This window comes from Dicentrarchus labrax, unplaced genomic scaffold (genome assembly GCF_905237075.1).
Source record: "Dicentrarchus labrax unplaced genomic scaffold, dlabrax2021, whole genome shotgun sequence".
Taxonomy (NCBI): domain Eukaryota; kingdom Metazoa; phylum Chordata; class Actinopteri; family Moronidae; genus Dicentrarchus; species Dicentrarchus labrax.
This window is the reverse complement of record NW_026136702.1, coordinates 5,690,848-5,702,972: the sequence shown is the minus strand read 5'-3', so window position 1 is coordinate 5,702,972 and position 12,125 is coordinate 5,690,848. Positions and strand designations below refer to the sequence as shown.

General features: G+C 40.3%; 1 protein-coding gene across 2 annotated transcripts; it reads right to left on the bottom strand.

The window, feature by feature from the left end:
- Window positions 1–871: 871 nt before the first annotated feature.
- Window positions 872–11,000, bottom strand: b3galnt2 (beta-1,3-N-acetylgalactosaminyltransferase 2). 2 transcript variants are annotated; one of them, XM_051429172.1, is made up of 12 exons: window positions 10,734–11,000; window positions 9,940–10,060; window positions 9,326–9,426; window positions 7,142–7,368; window positions 6,867–6,962; window positions 5,230–5,340; window positions 5,023–5,101; window positions 4,237–4,420; window positions 3,759–3,884; window positions 3,392–3,551; window positions 3,243–3,299; window positions 872–1,915 (listed from the first exon to the last, which is right to left on the bottom strand). In XM_051429172.1, the coding sequence occupies exons 1-12, from the start codon at window positions 10,840–10,842 to the stop codon at window positions 1,778–1,780; spliced, it is 1,509 nt and encodes a 502-aa protein (XP_051285132.1). In that variant the 5' UTR covers window positions 10,843–11,000; the 3' UTR covers window positions 872–1,777. The 2 variants fall into 2 exon arrangements, with proteins under 2 accessions (XP_051285132.1, XP_051285140.1); XM_051429180.1 differs by having other exon boundaries at window positions 7,142–7,341; window positions 10,734–10,999.
- Between the last annotated feature and the right edge of the window lie 1,125 nt (window positions 11,001–12,125).

Genomic DNA, 12,125 nt, shown 5'->3' with positions numbered 1-12,125 from the left:
ACAAACTCAATAACTTCGTCTTCTAAAGAAGCACTAGAGCAGAAATGAGTGAATGATTTTTTTTTCCTTTTTATTCATCTGTGTGTTATTTCCACGCTTCTATCGGTTCACCACGAAGGGCTTCGAGCCAAATCAACGAGGGAGGCTGATGGAGTGAAAAACGCCGTCCTTATCTACGTAGGAGAGTGGAACAGATGCGGATATGACTTTGTTATCATGCAGCTCAGTGAAAGAGAGGAGGCGAAAGGATAAGACGGGGAGGGAGGGAGAGGAGGAGGAGGAGGGGCTTCAAACGTGTGCTCCAATGTCAGGTTAATTGCAGGAATAGATTTCTTGGCAGGTAGGACAGGCCTAAATAAAACAAACGACTTGTATTATCCTCCATTAGAACAATATTCAGCATCATCTTTCATTATTTACAAAAAATACACAGCGAGGCATTCTCATTCTTGTGACTCAGCATCAATCACGTGGCTATACTTGAATGAACAAACACATCACTGCAGCCACTAAAAACATATGCTCAGAGGAGGCTCACGACAAATCTTACCACATTTGCCTCGTGTCAACATTTTAAAAGGTTTGTTCAGTCCTACTGATTAACATGAAGGCACTGATGCTAAAAAACACTCCACAGGTTTTCCTCTGTTCATCATTCCAGCAGTGTCCGGCTCACTGTCTCAGGAAAACAATCACCAATAGAGATCAAAGTGAGTTCACAGAAGAAATGGACTGTTTTGCCGCTGGCGTCGACTGAGCAGCACTAACAGGGAACACAAAGCTTCAGACCCAAAATGGATCCGAATCGGCAGCACCTGCGAGTTTACCGTGCGCATCATTCCCCCAAAATAAACCACAAGGAAGTCATTAATCTCTCTTAAGTGTTCTTTATTTCCTGTGAGGAGTGTTTCATAAAACCAGACCAGTGAGTCTCTTTCACAGTCACCCGACTGCTTCGTCAAGTTTCCAAAAAAACGTGTGCTGCAAACACACCGATTTAAATCTGTGTCGATATCACAAGTGTTAACATACATACAGTATGACGCCTAACAAATACAGTAAGGCCACATCACTATTTGCACAATGACAATTAACAGTACAAACTGTGTGTGTTTGTGACAAAGCTCGTCATAAATCTACAAATAGTGAAGAGGATGAAAAGCTTGAGACAATAATTTACAAAATATAGCAATGTAAAGCAATCACCTTTAAAATTCCATCAAATATCCTTTTTAAACCAAAAGGTTTAAAGTCTGTCAAGTATCAGATAATACCAATAATTATCTTGATACTAAAGTACTCAAGTCTTACAGCAACGAGTCTGTACATGATGACCGTCACATGCTGGTATTGCACATGTCCGTCCCTGTCAGTTATCACATTACTAAATTAACTTTTCTACATTTTGTTTGTTCTACTGAAGACATTTTCAATCTCAAACTGAGTTCATGATGCAAATACTGACAAGAGGCTACAGCTAAATGTGAGTTCTCAACATATTCTGAAGCTACAAATGGTTTTATTATGTTGGCACAGTATTTTTTTTGCTAATATTAAGAACCTGCAATGAAATCTCAAAGTTTTTAAGATTATTTTCCAACAGAAAGTCTCACATTTCAAAAATCTAAGTGTTTTTTTTAATTATCATATAATAATAATAATAACTGGTAAAACTCTCAGTTTTGGGTTTTAAGTAAACCACAGAAACTGAACTGACAACAAGTGTTGAGTGCATTTTACCCACAGCGCCACCTGGTGAGTGTGGTGTGAACCAGATTTAATGGCCCCACGGACAGCCGCAGGGGTCTCCACAGGCCCTCTTCCTGTCCCAGAGGATGTGCAGCTCCTCGGCTGTGTGTTGGGGAGACGACAGCATGTCCAAGTAGCACTCTTTCTCACACAGCCAGCCGGGGTCCTGGTGTTAGGCAAAGCAGGGATTGATGATAGGATTATTAGTTGTAAACTGGTTAAAGTCTCACTCAAGTTTAATTAACATTAAGATGCACCTTTGATATGCCGCAACTGAACTCTGTGGTGCCAAGTTTCCACAGACTGCGCCAGCAAATTTCAGATTTAAGAGGTTTTATTTATCACATGCTCAGACAATTTGTGCAGTGAGATGCTGTAAAGCTGGTCTAGCTGTGATAAAAGGCTACTGTACAGTAAGGGATGTGCAATATGTTTGTATATTAAAGATGTAGAGTTGTAAAGAAAACTACAGAATACAATTTAGCATACAAATCTAAATGGATATTAAATCACAAAGTAAAATAGAGGATTACTAAGAAGAGGAAAATAACGACAATCTCAGTGTTTTTCATAGAAATTAAAGCTGCACAATTAATCAATACAATATCAAAATCACAATATGGCCAAGTGCAATATTCAAATCACAGAAGCTTAAAGGTAAAATGTGACTAACAGCGTTATAATGATATACTGCAGTGCTGCAGAGATGCACCGGCCAACAAATCTCGTTCTCCGGATTTAAGAAAAACATGTCACCAAAAGGTTTTTTTAGTAAAAATGTAATTGCAGCCCTAATAGAAATCCATATGTACGTCTTCAGCGAGGTTTAGTAGTGAGAGGAGTAAATGGACTGAACCTTTCTAGTCTTCCAAAAGTAAAGTGCTTTACACGACATATCTCATTCAGTTCAGTATCTTTCCCAAGGACATGCAGAGGGAGGACCCGGGGATCAAACAACCAACCTTCTGATTGGTGGATAATAAAGTGAGTAAGATCGACTGTTTGCTTGTTTTTTTATGTTTTAGTCTCCCATTATTTTACTGCTCATCTTTCCACTGTCCTACTAATCTTATTAGTTTCAGTCACTTGTGGAGAACGGCACTAACTTGTAAAACAGATGGCGCACAAATAAAGTTTGACTGATAGCCCACAGTAAACTGAGCTCATCTTCATCGCTCACAGTATGAGCTTCAGCAGGGTTTTCATGCTGAGACGGAGCAAAACTAAAAACGAGGCTGCTTGGATCATTGAGTTATGGGGATAATTTTGTAATTCTATATTATCTTATTATGTTTTGTGAATATTTTCCTTATTAATTAATATTTGCATCTTGAACTCAAACAACTGTTTGTCTGACACAACACGATTCAATTCTAAAAGTCTGATAGGTTGTTTTATATAAACATATTAGAATTTTGTCAATAAACCAAATCATTTGTGATTGTGGCGTTCAGGAGTTGGCAGCTCTGGATGTCATTAAAGCAGTTTATTACCTGATATTTCTGTGGTCCAACGGCTGCCATCCATATCCCCATGCTCACATCTTCCCCCTGTAACAACACATCCGGGGCAGATTCCTCACATTATACTCATTATTATCTCCCCCCGAACCCCCACTGTCACTTGCTCTGGGGTACTCTACCTGGTAAGCCTTCAGTTTATCTGCATTGCTGGCAAGCCACTGGACCAGGTCACGAGAGACCACATAGCCGGAGCCGCAGGCAAACGCAGGGTAGGCTGGACTAGCGTACTCCAGCTCCTGCCACTTCCCAATGCGATCCACTGCCCAGCTCTGCCTGAAACTGGGTCAGGACGGTAGATACATCATCATCACATCCTGCCTGCCTTTCACCTGAATCACCATCGTTTTGACAGAGCATTCCTGTTCCTTTCATTTAAAGAGGTTCAGCTGACAGTGCACCAAAGTTAAGTTTCCAAACACAAGGGGACTAAAAATCCCAAGCAAAATATACATTGAAAAAAAGGATCAGGCATCAAATTGTACTTACTTCCCCCACCAGAAATTGCTGCGCTTGAGACCCTTGTGGTCAATCTTCATTAATACTGAGTCCACGTCGATGTAACAATCATCATCAGTCTTCAGCAGCAGATTAAAGTCAGCGTTTCCCACAGACCTGCCAGAGAAGGAATTTGCAAACTTAATTAAAACCCACCTTCTGATTATTTTCTTTTCTTTTAGCAATATCCCAGAGTGGATTTACTTTCAAATACCAGAGAGAGTGAGGGGCCAGGAGGTCTCACAAATAAATAATATACTTGTCAAGTCAAAGCTTAAGACCATTCTGTATATTTTGCTACCTGATGACTCACAACTGTACTTTTTTTGCCTGACTGAGTGATTGCAATCGTGATTCTAACAGCGAGACATTTTGAGGCGACGACACACTTTCATTTCAGGTTGCTGATTTCCTCGGAGGGCCCAGGCAATTTGGAGACAGAGAATCGAGTCATTAGCACTTGGCATACCATTTATAGAACTGAAGCAGTTTGGAAGGCACGTTCCTGTAGGTGTCTACCACGTCCACGAACACCATGTCGCCGTGCCTGAGGCTCTCCTCCTGCAAGGCAGCGTCCTCCTGCCGCAGCCTGGAGGCATGGTGCTCCATCCTGGCTGGGCGGCCCCGCAGGAGCTCCGATAGGCCGTCTCCATCTGACGCACAGGTAGTGAGGGGTGGGTGTAGGGAGGCATGTGATCGGGGTAAAAAAAAAAAAACAACAGGGAAAAATTGATAAATTGGGGGAAAATTGTGAAGGAGCTTTTGTCCAAAATGAGTCACATTAACTTTTTATTCACCCATGTTCTGAATAAATTAAGGCACCTTTGAGGGATAATAACTTGCTGGCAAAATAATATGATAAAACTGTAACATTTTATAGAATGGATCATTAGTTCTGTTTTCAGAGATATTAGATAGTGAATTTAATTTAGGTTTTTTTTTTTTCTTCTTCCCCAAAAATGGCTGCAAATCCATTCTCAGATAAACTCAAAACGCAAACACATGCAGGAGGTACAATCAATAATGTAACAGGGTGGAGAGGAGGGGGGGAAAGAAAAAAAATGTATTTCCATTTGCCACATATGCAAGAGCCCTGAGGCGAAAAAGGAGCTAATCTCATAACCTGCCAAAGTGAATCAGTGGGGTTTTTTTTATTTTTACGTAGGGATTTCTTTTACAACAGTTGGCTCATGGAGCGATTTTGATCGAACTGTTTTCATAAAAAGCTCAAAATTTATTCTGTTGCTGGACCAACCGTAGATAGTAAATGTGAACCCTCCAGCCAGACCTGGAAATCCAAGCGCACTCCTATGAGGCAATATTCCCTCCGCAATCTGAAATTCAAGGAAATAGCAAAAGTTTTTTAAAATCTCCTTGAACTTTCCCCCCTTTCACGTCAAAAACATGAGAGAGAATTTTCTTTTTATACGTTTAGATTTTTTTACATCACGGCGGTACGTACGGAGGAGATCTTGAGGACACCTCCTCCATCACTGAGCTGCACAGAGGAGGAGTTAACTGTGCTCAGTCCAGCAGAGTCCAGATTCTCCCAAACCAGCGTCCCCTCAAAACCCTGAGGAGGAAAACACACAGACAGTTCTTTCTTTGCAGTATTTAAACTGAGTGACATTATACTGTCGTAGCAGCTGCTGAAGACACTGATGTCTGAAAAACTTTTTTTTTACATTTTACAGTTAAAAATGTACATTGAAGCTGATTCTAGTGTTTCTCCACCACAATTTTATTAAAGATTAACTCAACATCGACTGAAAATCTAATTTTTGCCGTGGTTTAACTTCTAACTTTGCAGCAGTGGCGTACAGGTGCACTCCAGGACCCTGTAACATCGCTGATGGGTGAGGAGTTATTATAGTTCTGCATTTTTTATTAGTTTTTTATTTTTATTTCAATTGAATTTTTGTTTTTAATTCAGTTTAGATTCAGTTAGTTTCCAGATTTGTCGGGGGCAAGAATTAAGAAGTTCAGAATATGTATTACAATACAAATACACTGACTTATAGTCATGTAGACAGGAGTTTACTATCGTTCTACCATTATTTCTAGTCAGAACCAGTATTTTTTATATGAACTAACAGGTTTTTTTGAGGAAATCAATTGTATACTGAGTTAAAAAGCTTCTGTAGGAGCAAAAATTAGTGAATCCTGAGCTTGACTGCTCAAAACGAGCAGGTAAATACAATCCGGTGGCTGATTTAACCGATGAAATGAGAGATCTTCAGGGAAGAAAGTGCGCAGCAGCACTGATTAATTGCACAATTAATCAAAATAACACTATTTGTGAATCGTATGAAAGTTACAATATATATCAAAATAATTGCAATATGATGTTTTTACCATATCGCGCAGCCCTAAACGAGGGGAGAATAAATCTCAGAGGATCTTAATAGCACATTTGTCTGGGGAAAGATATAAATTCATCAACTAACACGTTTCTAAAACAAGTCGGGATGTAACGATACACTTAACTCACAATTTGATACAAGTCATGACACTGGGTTCACAATATGTTTCTCTTATATCTTTCTCGATTTATAGAATCCTTTTTTATTTCTGAGGTAGGAAATAAACTGTGCAACTGTCACTTTCACGTTTTTCTTTGTAAAAGTGAAACTGGCATTGATAAAGCTACTCAAGTGTTTTAGGTAGGACGATGAACAAGGTCAACAGTAGACAGTGCGCTCTGCTGTTTAAAGAGTGTCACGATTCATTTTCGTTTCACTCATTTGAACCTTCACATATTTCAATTTAACTGTCTCGTGATATTATCGTTGGATTCTTAGAAACAAGCCTAAAACTTTTAACCTCATGTTAAGTTCCACTTTAATTGCCTTGTGGAGAAGAAATTACATGTATTATTTTATTTTCTGTTGGGAAATAATGAAGTGATTTCCAGGGAGGCTTTTTGGAAATAAATATGTACAGTAATCCGGTAATAATTATAGGAAATATTATAGATAAACTTATTTTAGTTACAGTTCACTTTATGTTTTTTTCCGACAGTATGATTCATAAATAATTAAAACATGTCAGAGACTTTCTTTACGTTTCTCTACCCTGAGTGGATGTGAAAGAACTGACCTTGGGCAAGATGAACTGCTCCACTGGTTTGTACCACACCCCGTTCACCAGGGTCCCGGTGCTGATGGCACTGAAGCGAGCAGTGACCACAGCTTCCTGTAAGAATCACAAGCTTTCATCCATCGAGAATGCACGTGCAAACGTAGCTCTAATCTTCACTATATACTATAGACTGTTATCTTAAAGACAAGTGACCTCCTGTTTGTGTCTGTAGAAGCAGTAAACAGCACCAGCAGAGTATCTACTGACCACACTACGCTCAGATGTTCGGTTACCTCCTGGTCCAACTGGAGAAGCTTCACCGTCACATTGCTCTGAAGCTCGGGCCGGGTCCCGCTGGGAAACACCCCCAGCCTGGTGATCACCACCGGGTGGAGGACCTTGAAATCCAGGGCGATGGCCGACACGTCGGAGGGGGCGAGCGCAGAGGGGTCAGACACCGTCACGATCTCTATCTCTGCATCCTGGCCTGCCGCTGGGACCAGAGGGACGGCAGAGATTACTGCGCAAGCACACATGAAATTTATTAGGATGCCAACGTGCTGACCGTCTGTTTTCAAGTGATGAAGACCGGGGTGGGTTTCGTGGGGGGGGGGAGAGAGGGGAGAGAGGGGAGAGAGCGCTCACAGAACTCTGGTAAAGTTCCACCATCAGCACTTTGAGGAGCTGGTTGTTAGCACTGCTGTCTTCAAAGCGAGCTTCTGCTCGTGAGTGTGGTTTCTTAATTACAAAAGAGCAGTTTATTACCCAGGAGATCAATGAAGAGATCAAGGCTGTTAAAGGGAAGCTGGCTTTTTACTTTATATACGTTCTACATAAGTTCTGCTGCTCACTCCAAAATAAAGACAATTAAGAGGCGGACAAAGAGAACACAGCAGTTTATCGAACCGAATGTTTCCCACACTGACCGAGAGGAGCCGAGCTGCAGGATTTCACCAGTGTGTGCGGATATATTTAATATTCTGATGCTCACTAAATATAAATGATTAGTTTGTGCTTACTTGTCAAAATTAATAACAGCAGTGTGTCTCTTGGCACTGACAGCGTGAGATTGCTACTTTTATTCTGGGGGAAAAAAATTAATACAACTTGGCAAAAACCATAAATAATTAACAGCAAATTCAGTGTTACTTGGTATCTGTTGGTGGGTTTTTTAAAATCAATATTGGGCAACAACTAAAGGTCTGTGTAACATTTTACAGTGCTAACAGTAAGTTGTGTAATGTGCAATGGCTGCATCTGATAATTATTTACATTATAGGCTCATCTGCAGATTGTTGTTTTGATCTTTGGACCATAAAATGTGAGACAATAGTAAAAATATTCCCCATCATATTTCCAAAAGTGCTTTGTTTTGTCCAACTGTAAGCCGGGGAAATGCAGCTAATATTCACATTAGAGGAGCTGGAAACAGGGTAATATTTGGGATTTTTTTGATGGATAAACAATTAATTGTTCATCAAAAGTTCGTGTGGATTGATCGTTTCAACTCTCGTTACAACATTTCAACAAACCGATCAATCAAAGACTCTTTATATCAGCCCCTGGAGTCTCAAAATTCTTTCATCATAATAATTTGGATTTCTCTCTCTCTCTCTCTCTTGGCAACAGAAATACTAAAAGAAGCCAATTAGCATTCATCTTATTGTAGTCCCTGTGACAAACACAGCACACACAAAACAAAATCTCAAACAACAATTAATTGTTCGCTTAACGTTCACCCGAATCCAGAGTCAGATCCCCCAACTGTGTTTTTAAAAAAGCAGCCACTGTCTTCTTTTCTCTTCCAAGCACACAGAGCATCTCGCACCATCTCGCCTGACGCGATTCTGAAGCAAATCACGTCAACACTTACAACCATTAACACGGCGGAGGAGAGCAGAGAGAAATAAAACATCACCGTGACCCTAAAGGCCGTCGTCTGTTAAATAAAGAAAAAATAAAAACCATATTCCGATGAGCGGTAATTATGTTTTCATGAAGGCAGCAAAACACCAAACAGAGCGAAAGAAGGGGGGGAAGTAGTGAAACTGCTGCTTTGGACTCGCCTCTGTGAAGGTGAGAGACATAACAATTACTGACAGTGAGCCCTGTTCAATTATTTCCCCATACAGTGCCAGCCAGTGGCTTCCTATAGCTTCACTTCTTCAAGTGTTGGTGCGCAGTTCTAGTTACGACTGCAGCAGCTGAGGTTGACTGCGAGAGATTTTGGCCTTGGGTGCAGAAAAGACAGGAAAAAAAAAAAAAAAGAGAGAGAGAGAAAGAGAGAGAGAGAGAGAGCAGTGTCCTTGAGGTGTGGGTGAACATGAATAAAAGGTGTTATACTTCTTTTATGAACATGCATTCTTCACATCTCCTGTTATTCTGCCTCATAGCTCCACTGCTGGCACACACGAGCCAATGCGAGGGACATCATTAGTGGTTGTTTGTTTGTTTGTTTGTTTGTTTGTTTTCTTTACCTGGCTCGGTGATGTTCAGGAGGGAGCAGGAGTACGGATCCTCTCTGTCCTCTTCTGGAACGGGACACCCATGTTCGCCCACGATGAACTTCACCCCCACTCTTTAAAAAAAAATAAAGCGCGTAAAAATAAAAAAACACTACAACATTTATCTTTCTCCTTTTTGTGTTGTGTGTGTGTTGTGTGTGTGTGTGTGTGTGTGTGTGTTGTGTGTGTGTGTGTTGTGTGCAATATTAGGGGGCTGCAAGATTTTTCTAAAGCTTGTCCATCTATCCACCCTGCGTTGCCATGGTTACCGAGGGTTGCTTAAAGGCCATCACACCTTATCTGTGCTCAGATCGCTGAATGAGAAGGAAATGGACAAAAAAAAAAAGAGAGAAAGAAAGAAAGAGAGAGAGAGAGAACAATATTGGCCGCCGGTCAGGTAAAAGATAAAGAAAAGAAAGAAAGAAAAGAGGGTTTGATGGGGTTAGTCAGTTATTTGCTGCCAGCTGGAGGCTTTATTTCCACAATATGAATCTGGCCTTGGAAACCCCCAAAGAAAAAGAAAAAGAAAAAAAAACCCAACAAAGAAAAGAAAGAGAAAAGAAGAGGTGAAGTTTGTCTGCGCTGACCTGTGCTGGAAGTGGGGGTGATCTCGGAGGTAGCCCAGCCAGGTCTCCCTTATCGCTTGTCGCAGTTCATAATGGTGTCTCGCTGACAGCACTCCCACCAAAACTTCATAGAAAGGTTCATCTGCATCGTCACACACACACACACACACACACACACACACACACACACAGAGAGAGAGAGAGAGAGGGAGAGAGAGAGAGAGAGAGAGAACAGGATGTCACTTGCTTTACACCCCTCAGTGATGATGAGCTGTTTGATGTGAGGAGGTGAAATATAACAATACAAGAAGGCTGATAAATAAAAATGCTTGACTGATGCATCCTGTAACTGACCTCGTCTTCATTCAATGCATCAAGGTGTTTGTTAGATTTAAAAAACAAAACCCTCCACTCTCTCTCTCTCTCTCTCTCGCTTTACACCCCTTTTCTTATAATCTAGTGATAAAGCATTTGAACGCAGCACAGAGCTCTAACAAGGCAGAGATGCTCAGCTCGCTTCAGTCTTTTTCCAGACATTAGACTATCCCAGCAACGCCCAACCACAACTGTGTTACAGTCACATTATTTCCCACTAAAACACACACACACACACACACACACATATAAATATATATACACACTCGAGTGAGCATAAACTACCTGTGCACACACAAACTCAACAACCACAGCAGAGACACGCCGGAGCAAAGTTAACCAGCAGCTCGGATATTAAAAGAAAGAAAAGTTGCTTTGGAGGAGGGTTGAGGCTAAAACACACACACACACACACACAAAAAAAAAAAAAAAAAAAGTACCCGAGTGTGTGTTGTTGTCCGGCGGGGTGGAGGAGGGTCGTTGTGCCAACCACAAGTGCACCAGGACGGCGACAGCACAGGGCAGCAGAATGAGCGCTAGCCTCCGCATGGACGGAGCCCTTCAGCCGGAGCAGCCTTCAGCTTTAGCGGCGCGGAGCCTCTTCCTGCACGGTGTGAGCGGCTCCGTGTGTGCGCTTCATTTCAGCTCCGCAGCTCTCCGCCGGGGCTCTCACCACTGCCTCATGTCTGCCTCCGCCGCTCAGGAAAAGAGACGGACCAATGGGGAGGCGAGGAGCCCTGCCGCGGTGCACTCTGGGAGATGTAGTCAGTCAGAGCAGAGACGCTACAGTGGAAAATGTAAATATATGTGTGAAAGTCATGATTTATTGATGCATACATGTTAATATTATACGTTATTGGAATGATTACTATCATTTTACTATATTATCATAACAGTTTTTTTTATGTTATATAATTATTATCACTATAATGTGTGTATATATATATTTCTTTATTTTTTATTTTCTCCTATTATTATTTTCTTGTCATCAGTTTTATGTTTTTTGTTTTATTCTTGTGTCTATTAACTTTGATGTCACAAAATGTATGTGTTTCACTATATTCATTAACTTTTATATTATTATTTAGTTATTTGTATAAGTTGTAGTTAGTTAGTTAGTTGTATTTTGTTGTTTGTTGAGTTCAATTTAATTTTCATTTTAATCGTAAACAATTACAACTGAAATACAACTTTTTGGGGGGGATCAGGGTATAAAAATAAAAAAAATACTATCAAGATATCAAAAACATCAAAGGTTCAATCTAAGTTTGACTTAAATAAAGAACATATTGCAGATTAAACCAAATATAAAGGGATTAATCAACTAATGTAATTATACATAACAATAAGGAGGCATTACACTTGTATAAACTGAGTTGATATGAATCATAATAATGTTCAATTAAGATTATTATCAGTAATTATATAAAATAAACTGTGCATAAACTATAATATCCAATTCACAGGGATTACACAAAACAACGAGAACCCCTTTAAATGTGTGCAGACTATTCCAGTTCACACTATTTTGCACAATTTCTGTTTATCTATTTATCTCTTCCTGCTATACTCTTGTATAACCTGTTAAAAGATAAATGCGTGCACCGCAGTGGGTTGTCGACTGTACATTTCAGCATTTTTCACACCACCATAAAAATGCATTGCACTATGCAGTCTCCACTCAAACCACCTTAAAAGTAAACATAATGTTAAAGTAAGCACAATAAATAGTTGATCACATGTCATTAGAAGTAAATTGACACTAAAACTGATTAGAGCTCCAATCAGTGCAGCTGATGTGGATCTTCCCATGTTTATCACCTAAAGAAGTG